Source organism: Anopheles marshallii, chromosome 2 (assembly GCF_943734725.1).
Source record: "Anopheles marshallii chromosome 2, idAnoMarsDA_429_01, whole genome shotgun sequence".
Taxonomy (NCBI): Eukaryota; Metazoa; Arthropoda; class Insecta; order Diptera; family Culicidae; genus Anopheles; species Anopheles marshallii.
Genome location: NC_071326.1, coordinates 25919751 through 25937873, shown reverse-complemented (window position 1 = coordinate 25937873; position 18123 = coordinate 25919751). Strand labels below are relative to the sequence as shown.

The window sequence follows — 18123 nt, the reverse complement described above, 5'->3', positions numbered from 1 at the left end:
TTTCAGTTTCCTATCCTTTTCTCTCTTTGTTTGTTTGTTCTTCCTGTGTAGCATGCTCTTCTTCTTTTTCTATTTGTTGTTGTTTTGTTTCGGGTTCTTCACACATTTGTTTTTTTTTGTTTTGGGGCATTGTTTTTTGCTTTATCCTGATTATTTATTACATTTTAGATAGGGTTGTTTGTAACATTTTTCTGGTTGTTAGTTAGTACGCAGAGCAAAAGTTTACCATTTTGCAGTTTGTATTTGGTTGCAACACCTGCTGAACGCCATGCTGCTGTTTCGCATCAGGTCGGGATATTACTCAACAACGCCTATTTTCGCTATTTCAGGGTCCAACTGATCCTGATCCTGCTAGCCGCTAGTTGGGCCGTAACCTCCGCACATGGAGTTTCGATAGATTTCGTCCTAGAAATTTCCTATATCAAATCTGTTTACGTGTATGAACAAAACAAGTGAGTTTGTTTATTATCTTTCCTTATTTGTTTTCTTTCATTGTTTATTTTTCTCTATGCTCTCCTCTAGAGACTTTTTTTCCCTTTCGCTCTCTTCTTTTCATTTATGCTTCTCTCCGTTCTGCAACTGCAAACCGCGCGTAGGTGATGTTTTGATAAGGTTTTAGGTAAAACGCATAAAATTCAGCCACGCACGAACTTGAGGCCTTGCATTGTAAGCCCACATCAGCTGTTCGTGATGAAGATTTCCTTCTCAACCGTAACAGTTTTCGACATTTTGCAATGGATAGTTAACATTGTAATTTGGGGGGGAATTTTTTGTAGTTTTAGTAGTTGTGGTATTTTTGTTTAATGCTGCTTCAGTTGTAGATACCCGATTGTTTGGGTATTGAAGGTAAGGTTTAACTGTTTAGCATTTTACGGTTACGTTTCGGTGTACAATTAGATTAAAATTTTCGCCAGCTTATCTTGTGGTTTGTCGTAGAGGAGGAAAAAAAAATGTTTAGCCCGAAAACTGTACAAACATCACGCAACAGCAATCAGTTGTTAAACTGTTCATTCGCAACATTACTTTAAACCTTTTTTGGGGGGCGAATTTTGTGTGTTGTGCTAGCAGCTATGTTTTGTTTGTATGTATTTTGTTTTTGGGTTTGTATCGGTCTGCTCATCAGTTGTTTTCTTCATTTTGCTAGGTTTACCATTATACTCGATTGTACTACATAGTATATATCTAAATAAGTGTATATATATATATTTACTTGTATATATAATTTTGTTTTCACTGTATGCATAGTATGGTTGTTATTATTTACTGTCCACTGCGTGTTCTATACCCTTTTCTGTTGCAGAGCATGATGTACCTGTTATGGGTGGCTTAATACGGTTAAAGCAGAATAGTTCACAAACGCTTAACAAACGGTGTAACTTAATTATGCCTATCATTTCACCGCTGCTACTTGCGGTACGTACGCACGTAATAAATATTATATAAACCAATACACTAATACGCAAACACAAATGGAATGGATTTTTTATAGCAAAATACAGAATTTCTAAAAAAAATATAGGGACGCAAATTTGCTTGACTGAAAAAAATAAATTAATCCCGATGGAGGGTTCAAACAAAGGTTTTACGGCAGATAGTAATAAATAAGACGGATATAATTTAAACGCGCTTAATACACGGTATCTTTGGTTAATCCTTTTTCATTCTTTTGTTTGTTTGCTTTGCCCTACTCTATTCGCTGATGTTAATAGCTTGCAATTCATCAAGCGAAGCTTAATTACACGCTTGTTATTTAATTAATAATTGAAGAGGTTCAGGTAAACGGATAAAAGCAAACGAACAAATAAAAAGCACAAGCACAATTATCTTGTGACGACTTTCTCCATTGGTGGTGTTGTTATTCCTTTCGTTTTTCGTGCTTTATAATGATTCAGATGCGCAGGTGTGCGTAAGTGTGAAATAAATGAAGAAAAAATATCTCTTCTTACTTCACTTATCCGTCTTTTGTAGATGCTTTGAATAGGCGCGGTTGTTATGTGGCAGCCATTTTGTTTCACTTTTGTTTCCATTTCTTGGCCAATGATTTACAATGCCTTTGGTTCGTGTCTGTGTGTTTGTGTGTTTTATCGTTTGGTTTTGGTGTGCACAAATTGAAAAGTGTGTGATTTGATTGTCAGAATCATTTTTCATTCGTTACGCCACAGGCGGGGGAAAAAAGTTAGTCTCTCGCTTTTACATTTCCTCAACCAGGAAGTCTTTTGTTCGGTTCTTGTCTGCTGCCTTTACGATTAATTTTATTTTCTCTCGTTTCAAACACACTTTTTTTTCGCAATTTCTTAAAGATGAATCATTTAGTTTCTTCGCACCAATCATCGTCAGACATTACATAACTCAAATTAAAATAGTAAATAACATTAGGGTAAATAAAAAAATAAAGAAAAAAAATAAACTCAAGAGAAGGCCACAATACACACGACACACGAAACGGGGTTAAAACACATCCATAGACAGGTCAATCATGTCTGAATCCGGTTCCATTTGCTTTTGTTACTTCTTCCGCTTATTTGCTTTTACATCTTCCTCCATCTGCTTGCTTCCTTTACTGCACACGCCCTTGCGTACACGTATCTGCTTACCAAACTTTGAATATAAATGTGTGTTTTTTTTTTCGTTTTGTTTTTACCACATACACATCACTGCATTACAACATCTGCATAAGTTTACTATTCTAAAATGTTTTCTGTTTTCTTCTATGCATTTTACCACTCTGAATCATGTTTGTTATTCAACTTGATTCGCTATGTTGTCTTGTTTTGACTTGTTTGTTCACTTATGTAACTTTCATTTTGCGTGTGAGTGTGTGTGTGTATGCTTTTTTGTTTGGTAATTTTTTTTTACACCTTAACATCGTGTACGTTTGCTTTCATAGATTTTTACTGCTTTTATTACTGTTCTACTACACTATAAGTTTTTTTCTTTACCATGCTAATAAGAATCTGCCTCCACCCTGGGTAGCATAAAGGTTTCTGTTTTTTTCTCTCTCTCTCTCTCTTCGTTCACTTCGTTCAAATATGATCGGGCACGAAATTGATATGTGTGAATTGTTTCATCTTTGTTTTGTTTGCTGTTTGTATCATTTAGCATTGTTTGTTTTTATCATATAACATACTCGTCTAGGGTTTTCTTTTGTTTATGTCATTTAGAAACTTCTACGTTATATACTTTTTACCCTCCATCTGCATGCGTACGTCTACTGCGAAAGCTCATTTCACGTAGCTCGTTTATTTTCCTATGTTTTTTTTTTGCAGATGTTTTGTGTGTGTTCGTCCATAAAAACCGCTTGCTATTTGTTTCGATTTTCTTTTCTACACGCATTCCGATGTTTCCGGTGCGTCTTAGTTGACCCATCGGTTAAGCTGTGTTTACATACTTTTTTTTTTCTCCTTTTTCTTCCACCTTGCTGCTGTAGCTGGGCTAGTGTTACTATTTCGAAACGCGGACAAAAAAGGACTCCAGTTTTGGTGTGTAAATAAGTAAACAAAACAAACAGCAACATTACCGGTTGTTTGATGCAATGCAAAGTGGTTTTTTGCTTCCTCTCCTATTCTCCTATTTTTCCACGTATTTTTTTTTTACTTCAACGGAAAGGCGTGTCTTTTGATGCCACACTCACACATACAAACACAATCACGCACAAAACGCACACTCGACAGTTAAACTACACATACACGCTTCGAAACGTTAATTCTTGCTTTTCTCCTCTCTGTCTTCTGGTTACACTTACGCGCTATACAGTACTCCAGCAACAAAAGGGGAGTCCGAAAAAACCGCTGGGGATAGTTAAAAAACCGTCAAACAAATCCCTTTTTCACTCCCAACCAAAGGGAAGAAGGAAAGGACTAGAACCTTATTAGAGAGAAACATAAAAACGTAACGTAACACGCGTCCGCTTATGTCGAACACAACTAAAGCTAGTGAAAGGCATTTCGTGTGTGGACCCCCGCCCCCTCCCCCTGTCGCGAACGAACCGAGCCTCCGTTCGGGGTCGCTTAGATGTGCTTACACATGAACAAGTGAAGCGCTGCGTAAGCGCTTAGGCAAAGCGTTCCACTGTCGGGCCGTGAAGCGCTTGAAGCGTCGCGTGAAACCGGGAGATCATCAGCCAGCCAGCGAGATACCAACAGAGACGAACACTTCGTTATGGAACAGGATAAAATGATAACAAAAACGGGACACACTAGCAGGTGCGTTTACAGCGTGTCTTGTCCGAAGGATAGTTAAACATGGTGGATAAAGATGCACTTATCGATTCGCGCTAACGAATAGTTTTACGTGTATACCTATATATGTACCAATGTATATTTGTTTTGCTGCATACGTTAAGTGAGATACGCTCACCAGCTTCGCAGCTCGCTATTACCGTAATGTTCTACCTCAACTGGTTCTACGCTAAGAAAAGGCGCGCTCGCGCTATCTGCTGTCGTATGTGTTTTTCGTTCCAGCCTTACCCAACATAGATCCAAATAAAAAGTTGATATGTATGATTTGCAGTAGTTCCCATGGTGACAGCAGCACAGCCCATACCGGAGCACCCGGTGGCGCGTAATCAAACCTCCCCCCGGCCCTGGTTGCTCCCGTGCAGCTGGCTTTGCCTTGGATGGCTGTGTTTTCCTCCCTACCGGTGTCGGATAGCCTCGTGCCATCGCGGTACCTTGAAACTGGCCCAGATTGTCGGCTTTGATGCAGCGATCGTGTTTCGCTATTGCCTCCCCCAGAAAACGCCCTCTCGAGTCTTAACTACACACATTGAATTGGACGGAATGATTATGCTTCTGCCTTTGTCGCTTTCCTATCGTTCCACTCTGCGCCGTTTGACTTTGCTTTTGCCCCGTGCGCACTTGCAGTAGTGCACCTGCTCTTTGGGACATTTCGGATCCTTTCCCCCTCCCCCCCCCCCTCCTCTCTCCATCCCTGCGCTTCCAAACCCCATTCCAATTTCACAATCTTTTCAACCCGCTCTAATCTTTCAGTTTCATTTTCACTAGTTCAATGGTTTCGTTAAGCTTGCTCGTATTTGGATTAATTGAGATTACTTACACGCTAGAAGTTATGCTTATGCAGTTATTTCCGCACAATGTTTCATTAAAGACAGTTATAATCAAAGGTAGAATCAGTATGGACAAAAAAGAAAACGTTAAAGTTTTACCTACTTATTGCTATGCTATTGTTTCGCTTTAATGTCTGCAACATTCTTTCTCTCATTTTTTCGGTCTATCTTATGATCTGTGTGTGCTTTTTTTCATGCTGCAAATTTTTCTGCTAGCAATTGCTTCGCTTTCGCAAAGCAAAACAAAAAATAACTGTACTGAACCCATTCAAGCTGCTACTAACCATGTGTCATGCAGTGCTTTCTCTTTGGTATTCAATGAAAGCCTTGTTCTTTACGGCTCCACGTACGGCAATGCTGCACCGCGCGGTTCGGGTTTTACATTCTTTGGTTTCCACGTTTAGGTAACTATTGCTTTTAGGTCTGAAGGATGATTCACTTTTCCGAAGAACATTTTTAATCAAACGATGAGTTGAGCCGGCTTTATAAAGCGTTTGTCGGATGTTTTCTTTATCTTTGCACTGCACAAACTGTAACAATGGTTAGCAACGGGCCTGTCGCTGACCGTGGGCAGCTAGAGCATGGGGTAACATGACAGTGAAGTTGCTTTTGCCACACGTTACACGACAACACACAATTAATCACAAGCAGCTAGATCATGGTTTCGGTATTGTTGCATCTACTTGTATGCTGTCCGGTACAAAGAGAGCCTCACAGTATCGATAATGTTTCCAGTAAAACAGTTTCCATTTTAAAGAACCATTTTTGTGACACCCCTTTTTCTTTAACGGTAATTACTTCACAACACAAACACAATTGCCGTTTAAAGCAAAGCTTTCAAATACAACAAAAGCACAACCGTTGCGGTCGAACTTCTGGTTTGCAACCGGTGATGGAAACTAGTGAAAACTAGAAAATGTATAGCAGAACATCAACAAAAAACACACCAGCCCAGCAGCATTATTGATCCAGCATTGATCATTTTGGGTTGTTTGTTTCCTCCTCCCGTTCAACTGCACGTGTGAGCACATTTTTCCCCGTCTATAAAATCTGTCTTTTGTGACTCGCTAGGATTGCTTCGAAATAGTTGTATCCTCTCGGTATGTATGATTACCTAAACCCCATTCCGGTTACCCATTACAGTCACGAGGCTTCTTTTTAAAATTGCTAAATACGTCACACCTCGTCACGTTGTGTGGGTGTTTATTTTTTTCTTAGTTTTCTTTGCTGTACGATATACGATCATCTTCCCCCGTACCCATTTGCTCCTGGCTAGTAAATGTATCTCGTTTCTTAAATGTCGATTCAAAATCTTGATATGCATGGATATTTTCATTTACAAAGTACTGGTTTCCCATTCATATTTTGTTAGTTTTGTTGTTACGCTTTCTGTTACATGTGTTTCTGTCTCATATAATGTGTACGTGTCTGTGTATGTTTTGTGTTTTATTGCTCACATTTTGTTTTAAATTGTTTTCTCTTCCTTGATTTGCGCCTTTCCTTATCGTTTCATTTTGTTACTGCTGCTAACGCACATACGGATATCCCGTTTTGTCGTCGGAGACTTAACTGATGATAGACGACGAACCTTTTTTTTCTGTTAGGCGCAGCATCAGCAGCGGCTACGATCATCGTTTACTGCAATGAAGCTGCGTACGATTTGTTTTGTTGTTGCGCTTTTGCAGTGATGAAACCCTAATCACATAGTTTTGCCATTGACTTCGGTATCCTGGTACCTGGTGGTGAGGACTTTCATAATTCCCCCATTGTGTATCCACTTTCAGATCCGCCGTTTTTAATGTGTATATCTCAGATTGTTGGATTCAAAAATGATGCTAATGTTAAAAACGGGATGTAAAGAATGATTGAATGTCCCTTCTTTTGTGTTTGAATGTGCGGGAAATGGGAGAGGCAAAAAAAAAACGATGTTGTTAATAGATAACAATCGTTTTTGTTCGTTTGTTTGTTAAACGTAAATTGGAAACTAGGTAGAGTGATGATCGGCTGGAGTGGGCCACTCATGCAATTCATTTCAATTTGTATGCCTTGTTCATGTTATTCTCTTTCACTTCCGTTTGAATGGTTTTTCCGTGTCGTGCACTTCGATCTTCCTCCCAGGCAGCCGACCATCACTCCGTTTAGGGCACATTTTGGTAAAAAGTGATCAACTAGTAATGCTTTAGCTAGCGCGTTGCTTCGCTCTTCCGTCGCTGGTACGCCACTGTTACAGTCCGGTCGCTTCACACTTCGGAAGCGGAGCGGACTTTGAAAATACAGCAATTCGATTTCTTTTCAGTAATTTGTTTGTTTGCTTGTAAAGACAGTAGTAGCTGCAGCAAGTGTTTGTTAGGTAGGAGAGTTAATGTGGTTACTTACATTCCTATCATCTAGCGCCTTCATCTGCAACCTGCCCCACAACTGGGCTGGGTTCCGTCTCCTTTCGACAGAACACCACACCTGTTCAAACCCTAGCGTATGAATGCTAAAATTGCGCCTCATAGTTTCGTCTTTTCGATCGCTTATCACAGAGATCACATCTATGTTGGATCGGTTCCGTAAAGCGATCCATTCTGCATCGTGCTCGGCAGCTACCGCTTCCCTATTCCTACCGGTAACCGGTCCTTTACCTCTTAAGCTTCCTTGGTATGACATAATGTTTTTGTTTTGTTTCGTTTTTGGTTTGGTTTGTTGCTATTAGATTATCCTCTTGCAAAGCAGCATACTCTCGCCCACCGCACAAGATGTTGATTAGTTTGCGCCCGTCATTTACGCACGTGGATGTGGTGCCACGGCAAAGGTGAACAGTCCCGCATTCTGTCCACCCAGACCGGCCATTGTTGTTGCCGGTGGTACCACCGTACCGGGTGGGGGTCCACCGCGGCCGTGCATGGCCGTGCCCCCGATTAGTGTTGTTCCGCCGCCGCTACCGCCGTTCAAGATGGTGGAGCCGGTGCTGCTGATGCAATGTTGGTTGCCGCTAAGATTGCTATGGTTCATGATGGTGGTGGCTACGGGTTGCAGATGTTGCGGTCAGGTTGTTGCCATTAGGTACGAGCTGAGATCGGTTCGTTCACTCTTCTTCCCCAAATGATGTTCCATTCTTGGCTCCAAACCCGCCCCCCTTCGATGTGCAAAGAAAGACAAATGAAAGAGGAACAGAGAAAGAGAGAACGGGATAAACGTGAGAATGGAGTAGATGAGCAAACATGGCAAGCAAACGGAGCAGCTTAATCTTTCCTAGGCTGTACATATGGTGAAAAACAATATATATGTATATAGTTGGGCACATTGATTTGTTCGCCACATTGGTCGTCGTGGATGTGGCATGTGAGGGTAAAGAATGGAATTTATTTTTGTCGGAGATTCAAGCGAATGGCTTGACCAAATAAGAGACCAAAAAAAAAACCGAAGTATTGTTATTGTACAATGTGTGGTAAACAAAAATCCCCATAAGGGTTAGTACTTGAAACGCGGATGGAAAGTGAATCGCTTCACAGAGATGGAGACGCATGGTCGTTGGTACGGTACAAGCGAAACACAAAATCAAACCAATACCAAAACAAAAAAGCGGCTGTTTATAACACAATTCGCTTGCAGTTATATTATTTTAACAGCAAGTAAGCCTTCATCTTTTTGAGACATGTTTCGAAAAGCGAAAAAAAAAATGAAATAAAAACAACCGAAACGAAATTACACGTTAAAAGCTTGTTTGGGGGACAGTGTTGTGTTGCCGTACGCAAAAGGAACTCATGGAACTCTGATTTAGCTTGATATTGGGGACTATTTAAGGGATGTTATTGTTTTAGAGGGTAATTTATTTATTTTTTTACAAAACAAACGATCTAAATTTGTGCGGTGTGGGGTGTTGGTGCGACGTTCGCAAGAACTTGAACTTGAGCTTTATCGTGCAATGTGTTAACGGTTACATCAAATCAAACTCATTCAAAAACTGGGCAAATCGGTGCAAACAAAATTAGTGGTGAATTATTGAACAAACGGTGTAAGAGGGGTATGAGGCGGGGGGAAGGGGAGTGGGGAGCAAAACGCAAAAACAACATTACGCATCGAGTGTGCATGTGTTTTTGAAAGCAGTTCCAGAAAATAATCTAAAACCAGGGATTGGTGTTCAGTGGGTGAGTCGGTACTTATACATTTGAATATGTGATTTTTCTTCACCTTTGCGCAAGGAACACACAATACTTAGAGCAGGGAATTGCAATCGGTTGCTGATTGTTGGCTGAATGTTTTGGAATGAATAAATAATCTATTATTTACTGCTTCCGTGCACGAGATTGTGGGTCTATTTACCGATCCGACCGAAACAAGGCAAAAACAATAGCAACAACCGATCGTGGCATGGATGGGAGTTTTGGTGAGGTGTGGATAAACATACTTCTCTCTGCTGCGCGTGATTCTGTGCGTAGAACTGGTGCGACGGTATGTCCGCGGCCATCTTCGATTTGGCGAACTCGATGCGCATAGCGCCCCGGTCGGATGACAGCAGGAACTTGCCCTGCAGGGCGGCCATCGCTGCCGCCGCACTGACCACATCCTTAAACTCTACGAACGCAACCGGGACCGGGGTGGCCGCACCGCCACCACCCGTCCCATTTACAAGCGTGGTGGTGTTGGTAGTAGAGAGTGCGGAACCGTTGCTGATGGACAGGTTGTGATGGTTGGTGCAGTGGCGATAGAGCCCGTTAATGATGTTGTTGTTGTTGTTGACATTGCCAGCAGCAGCAGCGGCAGCAGCAGCAACAGCGGCGGCAGCAGCAGCAGCAGTAGTAGTAGTTGTTGCTGAACCCTTAGTGTGCAAACGAAGGCGACAGAAGCCAGGCAGACTGTGGTAGGTGGGTTTTTGGTGAGGGGTGGTTGTGCAGAATTTTATGTTTTTTTTTTTAAATATTTTTTTTCATGACAGTTTTTGCAAAAAAAATTTAGCCGGGGAAAAACAACGAATGAGTCGAGGAAAACGGGGGTATTCGTAACGTAAGAGTAAGGATCGATCGACCGAGAATGATCGATCAGCATCATAAATTTGAAGGAACAGAGCCAGGAAGATGGACCAGGGAAAGGCAAAGCATGGGAAAGGATTTTTTTTGGTTTGTTGTCGGGACCGGCCATTGTGGAAAGGTGGTTTGAATTGTCGTTTGCGATGGAAATAAAATGGAAAACAGGTAATACAGGAACGTTGTGTTAGAAATGGTGCATAATTCAAATAGAGTTGGTTTTAAACATTCATTCGGGCAGGGCAGATGGTACCGGGCAGCAGCGAACGCGATCCTATCAGTAGGGCAGAGTCCCACTGAAGCCCGGCAGCCAGATTAGATAATGATGAATAAAGGGGAATGTGAGCATTTTGTTTTAAAAAATTCGTATAAACCAATTTGCAAAATACAAAACAAAACCCAGACCGAGCCGAGAAACAAGCGCAAAAGTGGGTTCGAGGTTCGAAAAAGAAAGAATTTTTCGTTGTTGCACGTGAAGATGGTGTATAATGAAATGGGGTACGAAAGAGAACAACAAAACAGAAACTTGAAACAGTGAATCAGGTAAGCATTCCGAATCAAACAGACTAAACTAAAACACGATTTACATTTCATTCATCCGTACTCGTGTGGGGGATACACTCGGCAATGTATGGGGGTGTGTTTGTTTCATTAGCTAGCGAGTAACGGGGAGTTACGCAAAGAGTGCGCAAAGTACGGGTACAAGTGAGTGGGTGGATGAGAAATTGTAAAGTTGAAGTTTAGTTTAGTGGTATTGAATATATAGATAGATAGATGTATATATATATAGAGAGAGAGACAGAGCTAAGTTGGTTGCAGTGAGTGTTTGTGAGAACAATTGGGTGAAACGGGGATGCAGTTTGCCTGTTTTGGTTTCGTTTTCTTTTAGTTTTGGTTTTTTTTTATAAATAGTTTAACATGGTGCACTATAGAAACAGGTTGCAGCTGTGTCGAATATATCTATGTATATATGTATATATATAAAGTTAGTGGGGGGGAGGCTTTTGCTACAGTTGGATGGATTTAGTTTGTTCATTTAGTGGTGTAAACCTTATGGAAGTTTTGGTATTTATTGATTTTACACGGGAAAATTTTAGTGTTTTTGGGGGTTAATCATCAGGATAATAAAGCTACCTGGGGCTGGTAATGTGTAATTTCAGTTTTTTTATGGAATGTTTATAGCATTTTCTACCGAATGATGAAGCCATCATCCTATAAATGACCCTTGCATATGGAACACTGATAGAAAAGTGTTTGTTTTCATTGAACACATCGTTGAACTGTAACACTCAAAAAAGTGTTCCACATAATATGTAAGTTAGAGGTGAAACCTAATTCCAATTGTATTGACAATTTGGCGTCATGATTTCCATTTAAATTATAAAAAGAGAAAAATAAACTGCTTTATCGCGAACTAATAGAACGTATGTTCGGTAAAACAGAGGCAAACAGAAAGAGGCCTTGTTTTTATTAATTGGCTATGACACACATCAGACGAATCTCTAGTACAATGTTTTCATGCAATAGGTGTGGCTTATCTGTCTATTTGGATATAAAAAACGGGGCTTCACATCATGAACAAAAACAAAAAACTTAAAAAAAAGTAATTAAAAAAATAGATCTAGAAATCCAAATAGAACCCAAACACACGCAAATTGCACGCTACAAATACATGCATCCACTAGGAATGAACTGAGGAAAATTAAGTCCAAATTGGTTTGCGAATGAGTTTGAAGATTAATCGTACTCCCAAAGGCGTCAGGAAACTCGTTCTCGACCACTCGGCCGCCAGTGGCCGTAAACAAATTAGAAAAAAGTAAAACAGACAAAAAAAACACTCAATCGGCCGAAAACAGTTGGCTCCGTAAGAACGCAGCATTGCATAAATCGGAAGTGAAAAGGAGTAGAACAATTTGGATTCAAAGCAAAGATAAAAATAAATCCAAAAAGAACATTCATCAAGGGAATGGGTTAAACAAGTTGATGGATGAAGATAATGAAACATAGCCAAAACGGAGACATAAAGACGAGCGAATTAAAGGAGGAAATGATAAAAGGTTAGAGAGAGAGAAGGAGAGAGAGAGAGAGAAAGAGAGAGAGAGAGAACAAGAGCGCGCGACAGGTAAGGCGCAGGAAAGTAGGGGTAGGGAACGAAATGAGAGGCGACCACTCACCTAGCGAAAATTTCTTTCAGCTCATGCTCGGAAACAAACTGTCCCAGATTGGCAACGAACAGTGTCGAGCAGGGAGCATTGGCGGCTAGCGGCGGGTTCGGTGGCTGATTGCCGCCAGCAGTGCTGCCGACCGGACTGGCCAGTGCCGGACTGGGCAAAAAGTGGTTCGCTGGCAGGCCGGCGGACACATGCATCGATGCTGGATGTATTGCTGACGGGTGCGGCATTTGAATTTGCTGCTAGAAAAAAAAAGAATAGTAAACAAATAGAAGATAAGGCGTCACACAAAGAGAGGACATAATAAGAACGAGAGCGAGAGAAGGCGAGCAAGAGCGCGAGTGAGGCAGACAGGCATGATGAACGTTTTTCCAATTTAGGTTGAGGTCCCATTGCCACATGTGAAATCTCCGGCCCAAGTTAAGCTACGTTGTGCTGAGGCAGGTTCTGGGATCCTTCACAATTGCTAGATCTCCAAAACACAAAATCAATCAGACCTCTTTTGAAGACGATCTAGAAAGTGCGTGGCATTCCAGCTCCATCTTGGCACATTCGCGATCAACTTGAATAGAACCCATAAATGGACATCATTGGAATGGCTAGTTGAACTCAAAACCCCACGAAACGGTAAACCATCTCTGTGAATGAATCCGCGTGAGATTGGTACATGGGAGGACTGCAAAGGACTTGTAGAAAAAAAGAGTTGAAAATTGGAAAGAAATGTCATCCTGACAAGTAACCCTGAACTAAACCAAATGGTGTGTATAGGTTGATGCATTAAGCAGGCTTAAAGAGGGGTATTAATTGTTGTAAAACTTGTTCCCCAACAAGGTGGAAACAAAGTTGGAGTCGATATTTCAGAGCTTAACACAAGGGCAAAAAGTTAGGAACCTTTTTTCCCCGAGACCAGTATCTATAAAGTGTATAAGAAAATACTGATAAGTAGAGATACTTTAAAAAATTCGGGGACATACTGTTTTTTTTTAACCCCCGTTATTCCAATATATTTTCTAATAAAAATTAATGGTGAACATGAGCATAAGCCCGCCGCTCGTAATATATTTCCCACGAGCAAAAGTTTGTCGAACGTTGCAGTCGACCATATTTTGTCTCATTTGCACGCAAACCGAAAAATCTCACAAACTCCGGTACTTCCGGCATTTTACCGCGTCACCGCCCAACCAACAAGTGTCGTTTCCTCGAAGAAGCAGCACAGGATCTGGTATGTGTGTGTGTGTAACTTTTAATTAAAACTTCATTATTATGCAAATGAGCCAAATTTACGCTCCATTGCAGTGGTTCACCGGAAAGCGCAAAAAGCTTTCAGTCGCATCCTTTCGCTCGCACTGGTGCATTCGGTTGGAAGGATACGAAGAGTGTGTGTGTGAAAATTGGGTGAAACATGTGTAAGAGCAAGTTAAACAATATGTAGACTGAAAAATGAAACTAAAAACAAAACCAAAAAACGCCTACACGGGACGAAAACGCCAGAAAGTATGTAGCAAAAACGAAAAAAAGAGAAATAATACCATTCCCTTTTACCTTGGTTGGGAACTCTTGGCAGGGAAAAAGGAAAAAAAAAGGTTTTTCATTGGAGTATTAGAGAATTTAATTTTCCTCCGTCGATTAAACCGATCCTTATCGAGTCGTGGAACGATTTTAATGATCGTTTCGAGCAAACCGTTTCGCCCATTTGTGCAACAAAAGCCTCCCATTGTGGGTACCGAGCACAAAAAAAAGAAGCGTAAAACAAAGTCCTTCGGTGGAAATTTGGGCTCCTCACCACTATGGTCGATGCCCATCTCGTTCGACAAGCTGCTTAGCGAACAACAAACGAATCATAAAATCTGTCATCGAACCTCTGAGATCATGGGGTCCGGTGGGCTGTGGAGGTAGCGTCTCCATAATGCGGATTAAGGATGAAACTTGTTCATTGTGGGTGAGTTTTTTTTTGCGTGCCCAAGCTAAATGCCCTTTTTGGGTCGATCATGAAAGAAGCTGAAACCCTGGTGCGGAGCATGTTGGGCGAAAATCTGCTTAACGGAGTGATCCGACGGGAGTCGGCGAGTGTTGCGTGCTTAGCAGATGGTGGAAGCACCATCAGGTTGGCTTCCTAGCTTGTCCGTTTAGAGGTTTGTACGGGTGTTTTTTTTTGTGTGTATCCTTTCGGTGTGGGTCATCTAATCCTTGAAGGAAGGAAGACAGTACAGTAGTTTCCCCTCCTGTGGTTCATGCATCTGGAGCATGTTCGGAGCGAAAGTTGGACGCTTTGGTTGTACCTTTTCTTCTGTGGCAACAGGCATGCAAAAAGCCAAACAGGTCCTTTCTCTCACGGAATCCGTCCGATTGAAAGGATCGGAACGGATTGGAGAATTATTAATTGCATGGCAATCATTAGGAAAGGTGACCGTCGGTGTGACCCGGTCCGGACATTATGCTAGATTTACTGGCCGGTTCTTCCAGCGGCTTATAACAGGATTGTATCGAAAAGTGGGACAATCTTGTTAGCAAACTTGTTTTTTTTTTCGATCCCGAGAAGACAAGTTAGTGACAGTGGTTGCCATCTTCCACACCTTTTGGCGTAAAGTGCGGGTACGGAACGGTACTGCGCAGGACTTTCTTTTCTGCGTCCCAAAATAGGATTAAAAGTACGTTCAGCACTGCTCTGGCTAAGCACCTTGCCCAATCAGCCGGAAAACGAGACAAGCTTTAAAAGGCCCGATAGAAAACTGATTTTAATTTGCCCACAGGCAACAACCAAGTGCATTGGCGGTAAAAGGTTCACGGGAAGTGAAAATGGATGTCAGGTGCCAGAAGCGATTTTCCGAGTTTTGCTGCACAGTCTTCACCGCGATGTGCAAGGATGATTGGATGTGAATGATGGCGATAAGGATTTCGATGGACACGATGGACTGCAACAACCATCCGGCGCTTGGTTGGCGCTTGATGGAAAATTTATTTTCATTAAAATCCAAAAATTAATTCCCGTTCTCATCAACACTTTTCACTCCCGGTCATATCCTGGCTTCGCTCCGCTTTGCGGTCCGTTTTGGTTCAGGTTGCGAGTTTGCCTGATCCCTTGCGGCAACGGGCAAACTATTCTGCGTCGGCGAAAGAAATACCTTCTTAAGAAATGGCAAAGAATTTAATCTCAACTGACGAGATGCCGCAACTTTTGCGCCCGGTGGGGAAACGACCATCGCAGCCATTGCCCTGCGAGAATGAAAGAAACAGCTAAACAGTACAAACAATTCATCGTCAAACGTGTACAGTTTTCCACTGCCCTTTAAATGGCGGTTCACTCCGCACAGCACACATACACCTTTGTGCGTACTAACATTTTCTTGCCCGTGCAGTCTGCGATCCAGACTAGCCGAGAAGTCCTTCCGGGAGCGAACATAAAGCCAAATGGTATACTTTGTTGCTTTTCATCTCAAACGTAAATAAAACAATTTTTGTTTGGAGCTGTTTAATTTTCTCATGATCTCCGGCCTGGGCCCTTGTTGGACGGGCTTGGCAAGAGTACACCCAGAAGAGAGAGGAAAATCGAGAACAAAACCTGCAGAACAATAGAATGGTAAATGGTGGATGAGGAAAGAGGGAATACTACTTTTTTTTCGGTTATTGTTGCTCCAATCACTTCCGCCGGGGGAAAATGGCCAACGGGTAAAGTCCGCTTGGGAACTCCCGTGGAAGGCGGTGTACGCACCAGCCACGGTTGGGAAACAAAGGATAACAGCGGAAAGCTTCGCAAACGGAGCAAAATTATGAGCCCAGGAGAGTTAAATCTGATTCGGCCAGGTGAGTTTGAAATCTCGCGGTATTGTTTTTACTCCATTTGGGTTGGGGAAATTGAAATGAAAACACGCATAATGGACTTGTACCAGCAGCGTTTAAACGAAATATTTCTCGAGCAGCATTGAGCTGGAGGAAAAGTCGTTTACCCATCCATTCTGAGCTACTCACTGGGTTGATATGGATGAAGGTATGGCACTAACGGAACTGACCGAACTAAGTTGTTCTTTCGGTACATTGTGCAATCGATTTGAAATTCCTGTGTGTGAATAGCACTAGTTCCCGCATGTGATGAAATATTACAGAAATAAGCATCTACATAATGGTAAAAGCTTCTCGAAATCGTAAAAAAAGATGCTAGATTTACAAACGTAACTGGTGTGGGACGGGAATGTGCTAAGAAGTAAACAAAATCAAGTTTGAATGAAGAGTTATCAAACACCTGCAGTATCGTAAAGCAATATACTCCCTGCCATTATCAACGATGGCTGCTGTCCCGAAAAAAAAGGGGTTTACTCCATTACGCTTATGAGCTACTGTGTCTCGTGCGTATTTAGTAGACGATAAAGCTTTATGGCTTTATTTCTAGTCGTTAAATCGAATGAGGATGCTAACGATACAGGTGGACCCCTTTTTTTTGGGGGGTGCGGATGGCCTGTATCGTGCAGAACCATACGAACGGTACGATAGTACTAAAAGCTATAAAGGCTGATCCTGACCGATCCACGGTAAACGATAACGCTTCATGCAGTGAAGGGTGTACGGTGAGCCCCGTATGATAGCTGTGACTTAATCAATATAAGACCTATCGTGAAGAAAAGAATAGAGGCCGAGGCTATGAAAAATAACTAAATAAAATCATCGATTGTAGTTCATAGCACAAAAGTGCGTTAAGTACAGCAAACCATAATAAAAGTTGCGAAAGTATTATTAAACAAAACATCAGCTACCTTTCTCCGGTACAGAGCAAACCCGTCCTATTCGCTAGATGAAGGAATGTTGAGCGGTAAAAGTGCATGTTGGCAACAAAACTACAAGCAGAAGCGATGTAGAACGGACGATATGTACATGCAACTGGTCAAGAGGCTTCATTATTTCCTAGCCGCAGGCAGCAGCCGTGCGAGATCTCTTTTCGGGATCACCGGTTCTTTCACCCCAACGGTGCACCCGGACGCTCATATTTACAACGAATATTAAAACGCGCAACTCAAGATGCAAATAGAAGCACAAGCACCGGGGCGTTGAATAAACTCGCAGCAAGGCGCTTCACCGTGACGGGGAGCGCGTGACTTTTGGTATGCAAGTTCCGTTGTTCTCATTACGTTGTGCGCCCTTTTGTTGTGCAAAGAACGGTGTACAGAAGGTGTGTACATTTCAAAAGAATTTACTGTAAGTAGTGGTGGCAAGGAGCGTTGGTAGTGAAGGGTAGCAGTATGGCAAACAGCTGAAAGAATGTGAATGTGGAAAAAAAAACTCTCGCGAATGATATCCTACACGCTTTAAATTATGCATGGGACAGGAGAGAAACAGGACCCGTCAGGGAGGGCATGTATGCTCTGTAAATGTTGCCAGCTGCCAGCAATCCAAAGGAACAGATTGAGGAAATGATTGTTACTTGCTGCATGGGATGCGTTAGACTTCTAGGCATGAGTGAGGGAGCTATCGAGATTGTATACACTTTTTGTACAATTAATTGAATGATATGATTTCATCTATATATTACACTGTTCGAGCATTCTTCAAGTGGCCATTTTGTTCTGTCAGCATGCTTTGCTGTGTTTGATATGCGCGCCATCTACACTAGCATGTGGTGCAAAACAGTCAAACAGGGATTGGAAGAAGACACATTGCCCGTCGATCATAGGTGAAGATTTCGAGCGGAAAATGTTATATACACAGGGTACGTCACACACTCTACATATATCCCCTTGTGGAAGCCTGTCGACAAACGGGGCCACAAAACTACCGAAATGATGACAAAGTTTTGCACGAGTGGTTGAAGGTGATGGTGTTGATGGTATCGTTAGTTAGCAGTTGGGTGATAATAGCACGGTGAGATGGTTGCGTGGTACTTACTTGGTGC

At 41.9% G+C, this 18123-nt stretch overlaps 1 protein-coding gene across 1 annotated transcript; it reads right to left on the bottom strand.

The window, feature by feature from the left end:
- Positions 1–7997: 7997 nt before the first annotated feature.
- Positions 7998–13406, bottom strand: LOC128717485 (uncharacterized). The gene is made up of 5 exons (XM_053811446.1): positions 13386–13406; positions 12249–12487; positions 9853–9906; positions 9459–9717; positions 7998–8186 (listed from the first exon to the last, which is right to left on the bottom strand). The coding sequence occupies exons 1-5, from the start codon at positions 13404–13406 to the stop codon at positions 8136–8138; spliced, it is 624 nt and encodes a 207-aa protein (XP_053667421.1). The 3' UTR covers positions 7998–8135.
- Positions 13407–18123: the final 4717 nt, after the last annotated feature.

Excerpts from the sequence above, each read along its gene's own strand:
- LOC128717485 (XM_053811446.1), bottom strand. The coding sequence starts at position 13,406 with ATGCCGGAAGTACCGGAGTTT. Across the intron at positions 12,488-13,385 it reads TGCCGGAAGTACCGGAGTTT|CAGCAAATTCAAATGCCGCA; the intron begins GTGAGATTTTTC and ends TTTTTTTTCTAG. Across the intron at positions 8,187-9,458 it reads ATCACGCGCAGCAGAGAGAA|GGGGGCGGGTTTGGAGCCAA; the intron begins GTATGTTTATCC and ends TGCACATCGAAG.